Here is a 17251-nt window from a genome sequence, read left to right on the forward strand (position 1 = left end):
CCTGTGGATGAGCTTCAGTCTTGAAAGGATGGTTTTGAGACACCCTCCCCGCCAATCCAGGCCCTGATGCTTTGGGGATGCTTAACACCTACCACAAGCCACCTGCTTACATGAGGGGGTTCTGATATGTGCAGCTTAAAATAACATACTGATAAAATTATGACACTGTCCTCCAAATGGTCCATGGTGCAATAGTAAATGAGAAAATCACACTAAATTGAGCTTCATTGCTTCAAATCTTCCCTGAAACTCAGTTATTGGTCCAATTTAAGACAATTAAGTTGAAGAATGTGTTATTTTCAATCAACACAGCATTATTTTTATTTGGGAGACTATAATACTTATTATTCTTTGAAAAAAAATCACTAGTAGTTATTACTACTATTCCTGAAAATGTGTCAAAAGATAGAGAATTTTTACTTTTCATTTGTTTACCACAGAACAGGATAAGGATAATAATCCTATATTAAATCTTATCCAAATGGATGGAAAATGTTTGGAAGGCTCACAGGAAGCAGTGAGTTTTCCTTAAGAAGATTGATTAACTTTCCAGTCTCTACAGCATTTACACTTGGTGAGATTCCTTGAGAAAATTTAATTACAGTAAAATATATTAACCTTTTCTTATACTTAATATGCTCCAAAGACTGCTATGTGTTTTCCATGTACTATCTACCACTAACAACAGTAAAATCTTTTTACATTTTCTTATTCTTAATATAGTCCAGAAACTGTTATGAGTTCTACATTCATTATCTTATTTTTCCCCTGAATTTCCACAGATTGCTTCTGCCTGAGGCCACACAATAAGAGGAACTCTCCAGCCCGAATCTCCTCCTGCACCAGGATGCAGCTGCTGTTTGTTACCTTATTCACGACTTTCCTTCTCAAGAACCTCTGTAGCAGTCCTTGCATGGGCTCACAATCCCATCGCAGCTGAACCCAGCGGAAATGTTGTTGTACCAGCAAATCGGAGCCCTGGAGACAGGCCTTGGCAATGGTTCCCATCAGAAAGCAGTTCTCATGAAAGTAATAACATTCAGACATTCCATTTCCTAAAACAAGCCAAAAGCCATGGTCCAGTCTCAGCAAGTCATAGTATGGGATAAGTCCAAATTAAAGTTAAGTTAAATAAAGAGGAACAAGAAGCCTAACTGGTATTCTAGGGAACAGAAGGGCTAGAGGGTATCACAGAGCTGGTAGAGTGGACTGTCTACTAGCTTTACCTTTTTGGAAAGTACATGGGCTTTCAGTGCTGCGATTCTCAAGAGGTGCCAAAAAGTCCCCCAACAACTCAGACAATGAAGATCTTTCCAAATTCTCTAAGATGATGATGATTTTCTTCTTAACTGGAGATTGTTTCACTGGAATCAGACAAGCTGTGATCAAAAAGGAAATTAGGGATTAAAGTTTTTACAAGAACCTATATAAACTGGCAATTTTTTTGCTTTGATGATCTTTTAAATAATTTATTCTGATTTGTTATATATGACAACAGAATGTGTTTCAATTCATATTACATATAAACAGCACAATTTTTCATATCTCTGGTTGTATATAGAGTCACACCATTTCTGTCTTCATACGTGTAGAGTAATGATGTCCATCTCATTCACTGCCTTTCCTACCTCCATGCTCCCCCAACCCTTCCTCCCCTTTGCCCTATCTAGAGTTCATCTATTTCTCCAATGTGTGCCACCACACACCCCCAGCGCCATCTCCATTATGAATCAGCATCCTTAGAGCAGAGAAAACATTCAGCATTTGTTTTTTGGGGGATTGGCTTACTTCACTTAGCATGATATTCTCCAACTCCATCAATTTACTGCAAATGTCTTGATTTTATTCACTTTTATTGCTGAGTAATATTCCGTTGTGTATATGTACCACATTTTCTTTATCTATTCATCTATTGAAGGGCATCTAGGTTGGTTTCACAGTTTGGTTTGTGAATTGTGCCTGTGTCCCTGTAGTATGCTGTTTTTAAGTGCTTTGGGTATAGACCGAGGACTGGGATAGCTGGGTCAAATGGGTCAAATGGTGGTTCCATTTCCAAGGAATCTCCATACTGCTTTCCAGATTGGTTGTACCAATCTGCAATCCCATCAGCAATGTATGAGTGTGCCTTTCCCCCATATCCTCATCAACACTTATTGTTGTATGTATTCTTAATGGCTGCCTTTCTGATTAGAGTGAGATGAAATTTTAGTTTTTCTCTAATTGCTTGAGATGTTGAACATTTTTTCATATATTTGTTGATTGACTGTATATCATCTTTTGAGAAGTGCCTGTTCAGTTCCTTGGCCCATTATTGATTGGGTTATTTGTTTGGGGGGTCAGCAAGATTGGTAGATTGTAATGGACATCATTATCCAAAGTACATGTATAAAGTCTCGAATTGGGTGTCAACTCTGTTTATATAAATATATAAACAGAGATATGAAAAATTGTGGTATATATGTGTAATAAGAATTGTAATGCCAAAAAAAAAACCTAAAACAAAGTTCATGTATAAAGGCACAAATTGGCATGAACATACTCTATATACATCTATATAGAAAGAAATTAAAGAAGACCTTAGACGATCGATAACCTTGCTCTTGGATAGGTAGATATGTATATAGAGTTATCAAATATTTTGATGAGAAAAATTTAAAAGAAGGAAGATATAAAGTGTTATCCAAAAGTGGTATGTTGGGCATACTCTGAAATTGCTGAGGGAGTATGACTCTGGAAGAGAGTCTGACATTCCTTACTGCTGTTGGAAGTGCACACGAGATTCCTGGCTCCCTAACAGATTTCAAATGGAACCAACCCAATGGCCATCAATAAGTAAATAGTAATATATTTATGCAATGGATATGAAAGTGAACAAATTACAACTCTAAATAATGGAATAGAAGACTATTACAAACAATATATTAAGCAAACCACCAAAGAATATTATTTCTAAGTCAATCTGGTAGAAAAACGAAATGGAATGAAGCGGTCACTAGAGACTAGGAATGGTTGGGGATAATGGGGATTAAAAGAAGCCTAATAAGAGACAACAAGGCATAATTAAGAGTAGAGGAATTATTTCTGGTTCTCCTTTAACACAGTAGGGTAACAATTGGCTAAAACAACCTATATTTCAAAATGACAAGGAGAATACAAAATTCCCAATACCTAAAAAATGATAAATGTTTGAAGAGGTAGAAATGCTTACTTTCTTGATTATATTATTACACACTGTTTACATATACTAGATTACCATAATGTATCCCATAAATATGTGCTAGTATTATCCATAAAATCTATTATTTCAACATGTAAAATTAAAAACAGGAAACACTAAAAATATAATTTAGCCACTTACATAGAGGTAGTCAAACTATAAACCAAAACTAAAAAATGATTATTGCAAAAGTTTGTTCATTGATCTGTAAGTATAAGTAGTGTTTTATATATGTCTCTTTCATGATACAAAAGATTAAAATGCTTAAATTACACATACATAAAATATTCATAAAATTATGTGAACGGGTCCTCAGAGAGAAAAGCAGATCCCTCCTATCATTTCACAAATCTCACAGAGGTTAAAGTGATTGGACTAAGGTGTTAGGAACAACAATAGTAAGGAAGGAAAAACATCTAGGACTTATAAGTCTTATTTGAGCATTCCTTCTACTTGGGATGGGAGGGACTGCTTTCCTATCAACTCAAATTGAAAGATGCAAAATAATGGGCTATTATTATTGTATTTAGGAAATGAATAAGTCAGTGTACAAAGAGTTAAACAGTGCTGGCACTATGAAGTACGCAGATTTTATTAATATTTTACTATATAGATTTACTATATAGATGTCAATCTATGTAGTCCTTCCTATATACCATTTAAAAATTAAATTTCAATTTTTAGATGATTCTAAAACTTTCCAGTCTTATTCAAATTAACCTTGAAAAAAGAAACAATTTTAAGTATTGAAGAATAATATTGTCAAGTATTCTGCTTTTCACAAATACTTGGAGAGCAGATTCTCTATTCCTTCTTGTTATTTATAGAGAATGCATTCAAATTTCAAAAGAATCCTTGAACATTATAAATGGCTCTCCTCTTAGACTGAAAAAGATTTCCTGGAGGCTACAAAGCTTTGAAAACCAGAAGACTAGAAATAATAACAGCCACCTTTCAATTTTAGTTGTACTTGTAGGTGGCTATTACAATGGGGTCTGGTTGTGCTGGATTCTCTTTAACACAGCTAGGAATAAGAATGCTAGAATCCTATGCTTTCCAGAGTTCAAATATTATTCAAAATATGTGTATTGTGGAAGTATAATAAATGCATATTTGGTTTAAACAACCATTACAAACCTTTTCTACTCAATGATTTAAAAAACTCAAAACACCAGGTTGATGGTTTGTATATGTTTTTATGTAATTTAAAACTGAAGGCCTCCAGGTTTTCCCTGATTTGCTAGTTCAAGTGCCTTTGAAGCTGTTCCAACTAATTAAAAGTGTTAGAGAGAATATTTAACTGCATCAAAAAAATGTTTACCTAATCCTCCTTGCTACATGTGCTATGTGCTAAGTGTTATGGCATTCTGGAGGTGAGGGATTCTAACTAGGGAAAAAGTGGATTTTTATTAGCCCTATTCTGAGGAATGGAATCTTTACAGATGGACAGGTCAGAGGAAGGCCTCCTAGATTTAAGAGAGATTTTTTTCTAAATGGAGCAGTTCACAGCTCCAACACATAAAAAATGGGGCATCAAATCAAGGTGCACTGACTATGAGCTCATTGCTGATACATACCTCAAGCCAGGATTGGGCTGGGGATTGGGATGTGCCATATGAATGGAATAGGATCAGACAGTCACCACCATGGGCAGCATCAGAGTAGCAGTGTGCTGCACATTAGAATCACCTGGGATCCTCCCCTGAAATTCTCAGTGTCTCTGATTAATCAGTCTCCGTTGGGTATGGGGCACTGACATTTGTAAAGCTCCCCATGGCTGGAATTTCAGCAGACCTGCTCTTCTTAAGTCTCAAAATCCAGCCAAAACTGAAAAGTGGAAGATCCAGAATGAGATTTTGGGGGAGCAACCAGGGAATCAGTGAATTCTTTACAGAGAGGCATAAACAGGACTAGACAGCTGCTCTGAGGTCCTTACTCTGGTGTGAAGACATCAACTTGTGGGGAAAGAAATAAGAGAACGTATCTACTCAGCTCTTACAACTGTGGTGAAGGCACGAGTTGAAAAGAACCTCTCCCAGAACCAAGGTACAGAATAGAAGGCATTTTGAGAGAGACTCAGTAAGACATGGTGTTTGACTTACAGAAAGGGACAGAGAGGAAGAATCAGAGATGCATTGAAGTTCCCACTGAAGAACAGGGTGTGCAGTTAATGGAGACAGAGAGCACACAACCAAGAGTATGCTTGCAAAAGGGATGATAGTGATGGGCTCTTTTAGGACTGATGTGTCTGATAAATGAAGCATCTTCTCTGAGATATCTAGCAGTGGGTAGGACATCATGAGGATGGGAACACCAGGGAGAATTCAGGCTGGGCATCCAAATGGCTTTTTGGCCACAGGTCAAAAGGAATCTACACATACAAAGTGCAGCAAGTGGCCTTCTTTTATGTCTACATAAATTCTGATAAGAGTCTGGTTAAACCTTTAAATTCAAAACTGAAGAGTTCCCTATTTATTCCCTGGTCATCAGTGAACAGCATGGGCCCTTTGAAGAAGATGGTGGTAGTGGTGAAGGGTGTTTTAGAATATGAAGAGTGACATCAGTGGGGGCAAGATGAGAGGCTGACAACATAATGCTCAAGACATACATTCCGAGAACTTTAGATTTTATTCTGGAGCCTTTGGAGTATAATAGTGGGGGCACTGATGAGTGGTTTTGTATCCTAGAGTAAGTCTCCTGAAGTCCTCCATAGGGTCCTTGGTGGCAGTGAGGCCTGAGGAAATAAGAAGAGCAACAGAGGCCTCCACAGTCTCCTTACTGTGGTTGGCAGGGGAGATGGAGAGCGACAGCAGGAGGTGAGACAAAGGGAATGGATTCAACAGGACACACAGACTGCCTCTAGGGAGAGAAAGGCAAACTAAGGGATCTAGAATGTTCCAGCTGCTCACATGGCAGATTACAGTCAAGCTCTTACCAGGTGAACTTTGTACTAATGCTTTAGTTTTGTTATTAAAAGTGAAGGAAGATTTAATAAATATTTAATAAAAGTGTAAGTCAAATATAGACATAAAAATCCTTCTGTATCCAAAGACATGACATTTCCTATTCCTCTCCTTACAGTAGTTTTTATTTGTTTTAGTCTATTGTTCAAAAATTTTTCTTTCCAGGGGCTGCGTTGCAGCTCAGTGGCAGAGTGCTTGCCTAGTATGTGTGAGACACTAGGTTTGATTCTCAGCCACACCTAAAATAAATAAAAGTCCATTGAAAACTAAAAATAAAGAAAAAATAACAACCAAAAACTTTTCTTACCAAGTCCAAAGCATTTTATCATTATGCTTTGTCATCAATAACTTCCTTATCAACTCCTGTCCTCTCTGCATTTATTGCTTTCTATCTTTAAGCAGGTTCTTCCACTTTCTGATACCTGAAAAGGACAAAGGATCCCACCACTACCCCTTTTTTTTTGCTTACAATGTTTCCTGCATCAGAAAATTCACCCATTCACTCCACACATAATTATTGGCAATTAGTACACAGGCTAAACAGAATAAGCTATAGTACTAGCCTTCAAGGGCCTCAGAATAGAACACACGCAGGGGGCAAAGCAGAAACCCAATCAATACCTTCACTGCCTTCAACTATAGTCAGGTCAGTACAGGGGTAAAAAAGATCTCCAGATGTTCCCTAAGGGGATATGGAGGGATCAGAGAAGCCTCCACTTGAGGTGCCTGTAAAGCATTTTAAAGAGGTTTTTCCCCTAGTTTCTAGTGGGACAGAGGATGATGTCTGCTTTATCACTAGTGTTCAACATAGTCTGCATGGTCAATGTCATGTGGTTGTCATACAGTGTGTGTGGGAAGGGTGAGGGAGTTTACATGTTTACGCTGTAATGTTAGTTAGTGGCAGCTGCAGTCTTCACAAAGACATGGAGTGGAAAGGCAAAGGACAGACAAAGAAGAAAGAAATGCCACATCCTGCCGAAGCACAGACCATTGGTTTAAAAGAAAATCAGGTAGATCTATGCTCCAGAATGGAAGGCCTTGAATAGCATGGACTCAGTGCAAGGGCAGTGGAGGGGTAGGTTGCAGGAACCACAAACAACTTCCAGTCAGAGGTCTGTAGGCCAGTGATGAGTGTTCAAGAGGAGAAGCCATAGGCAAGAAGTCAATTACAGGAAAACAGATGTGCCAATGGGAATGGATAAAAAAAAAAAAAAAGGTCAATGGGATATAACCACAGTCAGGCTATGGACAAGGATGAAAAGTCCATAAATGAGTAGAAACAATGACACCTACTTGCGTGGTGCTGTTGTGGAGATTGATTAGTGTACACAATGCATTTTCCAAACAGCCAATCAATGGCATACCAAAGTGAGATAAAACAGGCATTAAGGGGTGTATTGAATGTAGAGAATTTGTGAATAACCAAATTTACTTAAAAATAATCTTTTTCTTTTTTACATCATCATGCACCAGCAATTCTAGACAGCACCAAAGACATAATGTCCAGTCCCACAAGGGTGAATTGCTTCCACTCCCCCTGCTACCCTTAGTATACTACTAGTGCCAGTTATAAGTGTGCTCACAGCAATTACTGATTTATAAAAAGGATTTTAAAAAGAAGAGAATGCAAGGTGCTCAACAAATGCAACGTTATGCACATAAAAATAATTTTTTGGCAAGCATTCATCTGGGTTCTCTACTTTCACCCCACATCTACCAAATAACTAAAAAGTTGACTTAAACCTTTTTCTAAGCAATAAAGTTTATTTCATTTCAATAGCATCATTGAAGGGCATGCCTTTGAGTTATCACCATCCAGCTTGCTGAAACTGTCTTACCGCTACTGATGAACAGATCTACTAGCTGTTCCTTGGAGAAACTAGCATCCACTTCAGCTCTCACTATTTCACAGGAGAATCCTGCAGTCAGTTGTCTGTACTATGATAACAAAACAGAATGATTAGTTCTACACACTTTCCAATTTTCAAATAAAAGGGAATGGTATGAAATTAATCAATACCTTCATGCAGAGTGCAAGCTGATGTGCTATGTATTCTTGCAGGCTTCCTTCTGGGCCATGGAAAATGACATTATGATATTGCTCAACCTGTTAACAAACCAAGAAAAACCCTTAGGTGAAGATGCTACATTGAAAAGAGGAAAGAAAAAATGGGTATGTAGGGATGGAATTCCCTTTCTAGTTATCCCCAGATCATCTGGTTGTAAGGTTTAAAATGTCTTAGGGATCATTTTATTCACTGGGCACTTGAAGTTTTTCATTTCATGTGAAACATGGGCAAAGAATCTTTAGCAACAGCTGACATTTTAATGAAAAGCATACATTTATTTGCTTCCTACCATTTTCTACAGAAGGTTTAGCATGGTGACTGAAAAGTTTACTAGAGGATTTTGTCTCTTGCAGATGCTCATTACTTTGAATTTCCCAATGCTTATTTTATTTTTTAATAGGTAGAGCAGCAATGCATTTCATTAAGAAATTTTGGAAAATATAAAGTAGAATAAAAATCCCTGATAGTATCAACACTGAGAAGCAAAAACTCTTAAACCTTTTTCTTTTCAGGTTTTAGTTTACGTAGTTGTGTGTGTGGGAGGATATATGAGTGAGATCATTTTACAGCTGTTGTATGTCAAAGAATATCTTTGTGCAGATGTCTTAGGTAAAATACTACTTGATGGGTATAAAACTCCTGGGTCAACTTTATATATTATTTCATCCTGAAATTCAGTGTTTTGATTACATCTAGGTAGAGATGGATCATTTTTACTTTTAAACAACAAAACATCCTGCCTGGATGCCTCTAGGATATTTTAAACTTTATCATCATATTTATGAATATCAAGAGAACATGTGGAGATTCAGCATGCCATTGGACAGAAAACCAATTGCCATCTACCCAGGGCAGAGACAGCAATATGTGGAGGGGAGGTCAGGTTTCCACTTCAGTCATTCCAGATCTGTGCCCCATTCCTAGCACACAGACTTCATAGAAGTTTTCTTCTTTGAAAGGTCTTGCATAAACAAATCAAATCAAATCAAATCCAGACTGTCGAAGTTCCAACTTAATCAATACAGTTGGTACTGCTCACATGTGAAGATGGAGCCACCAGGACTTAAGGAAGTGTTAAGCCGGGAAAGGTCTGTTCTCTCTAAAACTTGGGACAATGTAAAGACATGTGTCTTTCTATTATTATTATTCCTCTATTTCACTCTCATGAAGTTGCCCCTTTCACATCACAGGGAACAGCCACAACCTTGATGGTATATCCTAAATATGTCCCTGGGTTCTTCATTATAGAAAGAGAAAAATTCTGGGATATAAAAGGGAGGCTTTAGGGGAAACCCTTAGCATGTACTAAAGAGGGAACTCCTCCTATATCTGGGGACTTTAAGACTTAAGCTTTGTCGTCCAGGGAGATCAAGACATGCTTGAATGACCTCTTTCAAAGGGGGAAATTCAGGTTTCACTACCAATTGTCAGATGGTGAGGTAAGTAGAGAAGTGTCCATCAAGGAGGGGTTCCTTCATTTAGGGCTGTGTTTTAGCGTCTTAAAGACAACATATTTGGTAGACACCAGTGATATTCTTTGAAATTAAATCCTACACTTTGGTAAGCCTTCAATAAAAGCCTTACCAATGCCTGCAAAGACAGTGACTGGAGCTTCCCAAGGATGTTAGATCCCACAGCCACAGGATGAACTTGGCATTTGCCTGGACTATTCTCTGTGGTATTGGTGGTTTGTGAGCCAAGAAATGTGGAGGTATAGGCAAGGACCAAGACTGGGGTGAGAACTTCTCCAAAGACACAGGAGAGAGAATATCCTAGAAAATCCAACTAAGGTTGACCTCTAGTCTATAGGGTTATGGCTCCATGAGACTTTAGGGATAAATTATTATTAAAGAATTACTATTGTCAGATGTGGTAGCACACAGCTGTGATCCCAAAGGATCAGAGACTCAGCAAATTAGCAAGACCCTTAGCAACTTATCATATTCTCTCTCTCTCTCTCTCTCTCTCTCTCTCTCTCTCTCTCTCTCTCTCTCTCTCTCACACACACACACACACACACACACACACACACACACTCACACACACAAGAACTAGAGATGTAGTTGAGTGGTAAGGTACTCCTGGGTTCAATCCCTCATACCAAAAAAGAATTATTATTAAATAATCATCTTCTCTAATTTGTATTGGTGAGAATGGGAAGTCTGGGGAATATATGGTTATATTTGTCATTGAAAAAAAAAAAATGTCACCCAAACTGGACATGGTGGCTCATGCTTGTAATAGCAGCAGCTCTGGAGGCTGAGGTAGAAGGATCAAAAGTTCAAAGCCACCTCAGCAACTTGGTGAGACCCTGTTTCTAAATAAAATCTTAAAATAGGGCTAGGCATTTGGCACCCCTGGTTTAGGCACCCCTAGGTTCAATCCCAGGTGTAGATCCAAAAAAAAAAAAAAAAAAAAATTGCCCAATTTGTGTAGCTTGGGCCTCTTTCTCCCAATCTTAAGTGGAATATGGGTCATTAGCCTTCCAGGGCTTAGGCAATTTTTCTTCCATTATGCTTTTCAGAACGTCTCCTTTTCTGGTTCTATTTCTGAGGAACATCTGTAATGTTTTAAGTTCTGCCTCTCTACTCTCTGTGAGGACATTTGTCCTCTTAACTCATCATTATTATAACACTGTTCTTCTCCTGAACATTCTGGGAGAGCTCCTAAACTTTAGTCTTGCATGGTATCAAATAGAATATTTACCATTTCATTACTGCTCTTGTCGCAAGTACAACTTCATGCCATTGTATTTTTAGTTGTTCCTTATATGTCCACGTCCTTTCCAACACTGTTTAATCTTATCTCAGACTCTACAGTTTTCTTCAGTCTGTCCACTCACATTCTACAGAGAATATGAATTTCCAAATATTTTGTACATATTTTTCTAGTTGCTGTGGTCTCATATTCATGTTCCCCATCCCTCAATTCATATGTTAAAACCCTGGCTTGTAAGATGGATGGCATTAGTAAGTGGGGCCTTAGAAAGTAACTAGTGCCCTTATAAAAGAGGCCTAAAAGACCCCTTGTGCCTTCCACCACATGAAAACCCAGCAAAACACTGTGAACCAAGAAACGGGTCCTCTCCAGATATTGAATCGACTGATCCTTAGATCTGAACTTCCCAGGTTCTAGAATTGTGAGAAATAAATTTGTTTATAAGCCACCCAGTCTATGCCATTTGTTGTAGCCATCTGAAAGGACTAAGACAACAGTAAATAATTTTCCCTAGGTTCTTGGAATGACAATTGTTCTGTGGTTTTCTTTCATAGACATATTAATTTTTTAAATTTTTTTGAGAGAGAGAGAATTTTAATATTTATTATTTTTTAGTTTTCGGTGGACACAACATCTTTGTTTGTATGTGGTGCTGAGGATCGAACCCGGGCCGCATGCTTGCCAGGCGAGCGCGCTACCTCTTGAGCCACATCCCCAGCCCAAGACATGTTAATTTTTTATTATTGTTACATGGTGTGAAACCGGGGAAAGAATTTTGTAATGAAGCAGAAGGTGCAAAACTCTACTGCCTTTACTTGCTACCCATTACTTTTCTGGACCCCTTCTTTAAGGGGTCCACTGAGTGGAGGACAAGCTGATGTCTATAGTTGCTAGTTAAACTCCAGGATCTAGGAATAGCTGAAGTGGTATGGACTTCTCCCATCCAACAGAGTAGACAAATGCATGAGGATAAACTGCACCAGGCTCTTCCTATGTCCATCCCCACCTGGAGCGCAGTCTCACCAATCAGCAACAACTTCTTGCTGGTATATTTCTAGCTGCATTTTCTAAGTGAATACATAAGAGCAGGGAGCAGAGGAAAATCTTATGTGCTGCAAAAGCAGAGTCTAAATACCTCAATTTTCTTTTTTCCCCCTAAATTTTATAACTGGTATAAATCTTACTTTTGTAATCATTAGGAAGACAGTAAGAGAAGGATGATAGTGTTTTCTACCTAATTTCAGGGAGGCCTCATATAAGTGGGCCTAACACTGTATTGACCCTGAAGGTAAGTGAATAATTTTCCAAATTCTTAACAAAGAAAGACTCAGTTCTATTTTTTTTTCTGGTATTTTAAGTTTTTTGTCATACTTCAAAAGTACTTTAGTGGGAAATAATATAGTAGATACTGGTAGCCAGGTGCAGTTTTAAGCCAGAACCCTTGAGCTCACCAAATTAATCCAAATGGCTATGGATTGTTAGGTAGAGCTTCTCTCACAAGGAATCAATTGTTTCATACCAGTGAAACAGGATACAGATTTTCAAGATTTACTGAATGTCTATCCCTGAGATTTTCAACTAGTATTGCAATTTAATCTTGTTTCACTCCCAAAGACAAGAGTGTTCTATTCATTACAGCCATCCTGCCAAACTGCCTACACTTCCTGAAGATTGATTTTTAAATCATACAACAGCAAAAACCCAACTTCATAATAATCTGTCTTCAATTTCAACACCTCATCAGTCCTCAGATTGCAGGAGTTTTTAAAGGGAAAAACAGAAAACATTCATTGAAAACATAAAATTTCATTGAAAAAGCCATTTGGTAGAAGTAAACCCTTTGTATTTAGTTAGTCTAATATCACTCGTAGGATATGGTGGAATATAAATAAATAAGTAAATTATATAGGTAAAGGGAAAAACAAGCGTGCCACATTTTCAGATCATTAATACATTCTAATACACTAGGAGTCTCTTATTTCAGGTATTGCACAATTTTTTGGTAATTTGTTTTTGTAATATTGGATCAATGAAGTATAATTATGTTGGTTACCATTTAAAATCTGAACAAAAAATTAATTACTGTGAGTAAATTACTGTTACTCTATTGATACTGGTGCAAACCTGAAAAAACTTGGTCAAGGTAATGCATTTATCTATTTCAGAGCTACATTACATTTCTTTGAATATAGAAATCTTGGATATGATAAAAATGCATGCTCCATGCTTCCAGCAGAGGGCTCTAAAGATAAACGGATGAATGGATGGATGGGTGGATGGAGCTATAGGCCGACTTTTGGGGGGGGGTGGGGATTACAACTGTCCTCATTGTGTTTAAAGGAGATCTGTTCTTTGAAAAAAATCAAATTAAATTCAACTTTTAAAATTATGGTCTAAATCAGAATCATCAGAATTATTTCCTTTACAGTGCGACATTTCTGCTTATTAGTAAGGGACACTGGCCTCATTATCACAATTGATACCAATGCCTTTTATTCTTGTGTCTTCACAGCCTATTCAGGAAGCTCATCACATGTCAGTTTGTGAGACAAAGGGATTCTGGAAACAAGTGACCTAAACAATGGGCCATCACCCTTTTATTTATTTTTCACTACAGTGTTTTTCTGCAGAATAGAGTTTACTAGAGGAACTGTGGTCTCCACTACTGTCCAAGTGGAAGTTGTAATGTGTCCTTAGATTTGTGGCATTTGAAGCAGTAACCCTCATCTTTTGCTCAGCGTTTCACTCATACAGAATCTGAGAAAAAGCTTCTGCTGTCCAGAGATAGTTTTAGGATAGCTTGTGCTGAAAAACTAAACTCAAAACAGAATGAAAAATAAAAGGGCTTTAGCTGAACAAATAAAACTGGGATAGGTATTCACTTAAAGCCATATATGCTTTATATCTAGGAATTTTATCCCAACCTTTTCTTACACTGAATTTTAAAGAACTAAGTTATTTTCAATTTTAGAGCTATGAAAGATAGTTATTATTGATTCATTCATATAAAATTCCCCAAACAACATCTGTTGTTTATGCTAGTCTCAATAGGGTGATAGTAATTTACTCCCAGTGATAAACTTTTTTGGTCATATTTTAAATGGTAACCAATACAACTACACATGATTTGATGATATGGAATGAAAACCTTTAACAAAAGATTGGCAATATCTGAAATGAAATCTAATGGAATGTGTACATTAGAATGTATGAATAATCTGTCCATCTGTACGTCTATACCCAGCATTCAGAAATAAGAAATTGGACTTCTTCACATTAGAGATAATTTTAAACATTGCCGAGACCCCCTTTACAGAACAGGTATAAGGGAATAACCAGAATTCAAGAGTAATTACAGTTTATATATAAAGAGAGACACTGTAGTAGAGATATATTTTTAAATTAGCTTATTGAAACTTTAAAAGTCAATATCAGTTTTGATTACTAACTTCAAATAAAGACAAGTCCTCATTTATTGACACAGAAATAATAATTTGGACATTATTGTACTTATTTAAACAATAAAGCTATACACTAACTCTTGAACTCTTGTTGCCTTGCCTGCCAGCCTCAAGCCCTCAGGAACTCTATATGCTCCAGATGATCTTTGGGCTGCTGTCTGACCTACTGCCTGGAATCTTCTCCCATTGTTGTCCTGGGAGCCCAAGGACCTAGCACTGGTACTGGAACCACTTCTTTTTTGCTCAAACTAGGGAACTGCTTCCTTATTCTGCGAAGACCTCACCCAGACTCATTCTTCTCCTTCATGATAAAGATCAGGCTAGAACAGGCCATCAGCTAAAGGGGCTGATGGAGCTTTTGTGGTCTGTCTTAGATACAAAGCTATCACAACATTATTTTTATGGAAAATAGCAAATTTATTTGGGTGATGTATGAAGAATATGTAGACTCTCCTAGTCATGAATCTTTAGGATTATTAGCACAGCACATATTGTAGTGGATGGCCAACAAGTGGAAGAATCTCAAGGATTCAGAGTCCTTCATTTTAACATTGGGCTTGGATTAGGATGATCTACTCAAGTATTTTTCTAACATATTAAGTACTCACTGAGTTACTGAAATACAAGGTTGAAAGTAAGCTAAAAAAATCAAACTGGCTAAGAGTAATGTTTTGAGTTCAGTTAATGAAAAAAAAGTTCAACTATTGCAAACAAATTGAATAAGCTTTTAGTGATTAAATATTCAATAAGGTTAAGCATTTCCCTATTAACTCATAGGCAGATACCTAAAATTTACTTCATTTATTTAACAATGCAATGAAAGTATTTAAAAATAGCATCATTCTAGCCTGGCATAGTGGCTCATGCCTATAATCAATTTACTCAGAAAGCTGAGGCAAAGGTTGCAAGTTAAGGCCAGCCTGTGCAATTTATTGTCTTTGTCCCAAATTTTAAACAAACAAATAAATAAAAAAGACTAGGTCCCTGGTAGAGTGCCCCTGAGGTAAAGCCCTAGAACTGAAAAAACAAATAAAACTAACATTTTAAAAGACAGAACAGAATTAAAATGCCTGATTTACAATGTCTCTATCCATGAGGTTTTCTGCATGCTTAACACATGCATTTTAACTTAGTAAATTCATATATGATTAAAAACTGATTTCTGCAATTTTTTTTAGAATTTAACCTTTATTTTTCTATTTATTTGTTTTTATGTGGTGCTGAGGATGAAACCAAGTGACTCCCATGCTAGGCAAGTGCTCTACCACTGAGCTATAATCCCAATCTGGGTTTCTGCAATTCTTAATAAACTGTAATGGCATGCATGACTAAAACAGCCTAGTTCAATTCTGCAGGTCACACCAGTTATTCCTGAAGGACTTGGGGCAAATTACATCAAACACTATTTATTTATTTGTAAAATGTGAGCAACTGATGCAAGTAGCTATTCCTAGAATAATTAAATGGGACCATCCACATACTTAGAACAGAACTTGGTATATATAATACAGCTCAATAAAAGTCAGCTATTACTATGTATATTGATTATAGAGATTTTCAACAGTTCAATACAGATCAATATGCCTATAGTTACTTGTAGCACTGAAGAAATATGCTACTCTCTGGCTCAAATTTCCCCAGTGGTTTCTTATCCTATTGGGAATAAAATTCAAAGTTCTTGATTTGTCCTGCATAATCCAGTTTCTGGTCATTTCTCAGATTTCATTGACAGTTTATACAACTTTATAGCTACCATTCCAACTGCCTCAAATATCCTCTAAAAGGCTACTCCTTTACTTCATTTGGTTTTTTAGTTCAAATGCCACTTGACAGATTTTTCAACAAAACTTCATCTAAAAAAAAGGTATCTTAATACAAAGAATCAATGCAACAAAGAGTTGCTTCTCTGAAAAGATCAACAAAATTAATTCTGAGCCAAACCAACCAAAAAATGAAGACCCAAGTCATTATAATTAGAGATGAAAAAGGAGATGTCACCAACATTTCTGAATTCCAGAGGATCATTAGGGACTTCTGAAAACTTATATATCAATAAGGTAGAAAATATTGGCAAATTTTTACACACCCAAGTTGAACCAAGATGATATAAAAAACCTAAATGGAAGATTGTACAAAATAATCAAGTTACATTTCATTGAAGTGATATAATGTTGGTTCAAGTATGCAAATCAACAAATGTAATTCATCACATAAGAACAATTAAGGACAAAAGTACAGGATCATCAACAGATATAGAAAAAACCTTCAACAAAATTCAGTACCCATGCATGTTAAAAAACACTGAAGAAATTAGAGGCAGAAGTAACTTACCTCAACATCATAAATACTATAGATGACAAATCCAAAGCTAACATTTTACTGAATGGGGAAAAACTGAAAGCACTTCCTCTAAAATCAGGAACAGCACAAGCTGTCCACTCTCACCACTCCTATTCTATATAGTTTTTGAAATTTAGCCAGAGCTATCAGGTGTGTAAAGGAAGTTAAAGGAATTCAAATATAGGAAGAGTCAAATAATTTCTGTTTGCAGATGATATGATCCTATATTTAGAAGATCTTCCCCCCACCAAAAAAAAAAAAAAAAGAAAGAAAAAACACCACACTAAAAGGCTTCTAGGACTGATAAACAAGTCCAGTAAAGTACCAGGATACAAGATCAACATATAAAAATCTATAGCTTTTCTATATACTCAATCATGATACCAGTGAAAAAGAATCAGTAAAACAATTCAATTCACACTAGCTTTAACAACAATAAAAACCCCTGGGAATAAATCTAATCAAGGAGGTGAAAGCACTCTA

The 17251-nt window shown here is 36.8% G+C and overlaps 1 protein-coding gene across 3 annotated transcripts in view; it reads right to left on the minus strand.

Moving 5' to 3' along the window:
- The window catches only part of Cttnbp2 (cortactin binding protein 2), a 145820-nt gene that overhangs the window by 18961 nt on the left and 109608 nt on the right, over nt 1-17251 (minus strand). For all 3 annotated transcript variants that reach the window (XM_058572125.1, XM_046422433.2, XM_046422434.2), the window contains 4 exons: nt 8201-8287; nt 8019-8118; nt 1227-1379; nt 868-1055 (listed from right to left, as the gene is read on the minus strand). In XM_058572125.1, the coding sequence (XP_058428108.1) occupies nt 868-1055; nt 1227-1379; nt 8019-8118; nt 8201-8287 (528 nt within the window). The remainder of the gene's footprint in view (nt 1-867; nt 1056-1226; nt 1380-8018; nt 8119-8200; nt 8288-17251) is intronic.

This window comes from Marmota monax, unplaced genomic scaffold, assembly GCF_021218885.2.
Source record: "Marmota monax isolate L192 unplaced genomic scaffold, Marmota_monax_Labrador192_F-V1.1 WCK01_AAM20220418_F8-fsc00027, whole genome shotgun sequence".
Taxonomy (NCBI): domain Eukaryota; kingdom Metazoa; phylum Chordata; class Mammalia; order Rodentia; family Sciuridae; genus Marmota; species Marmota monax.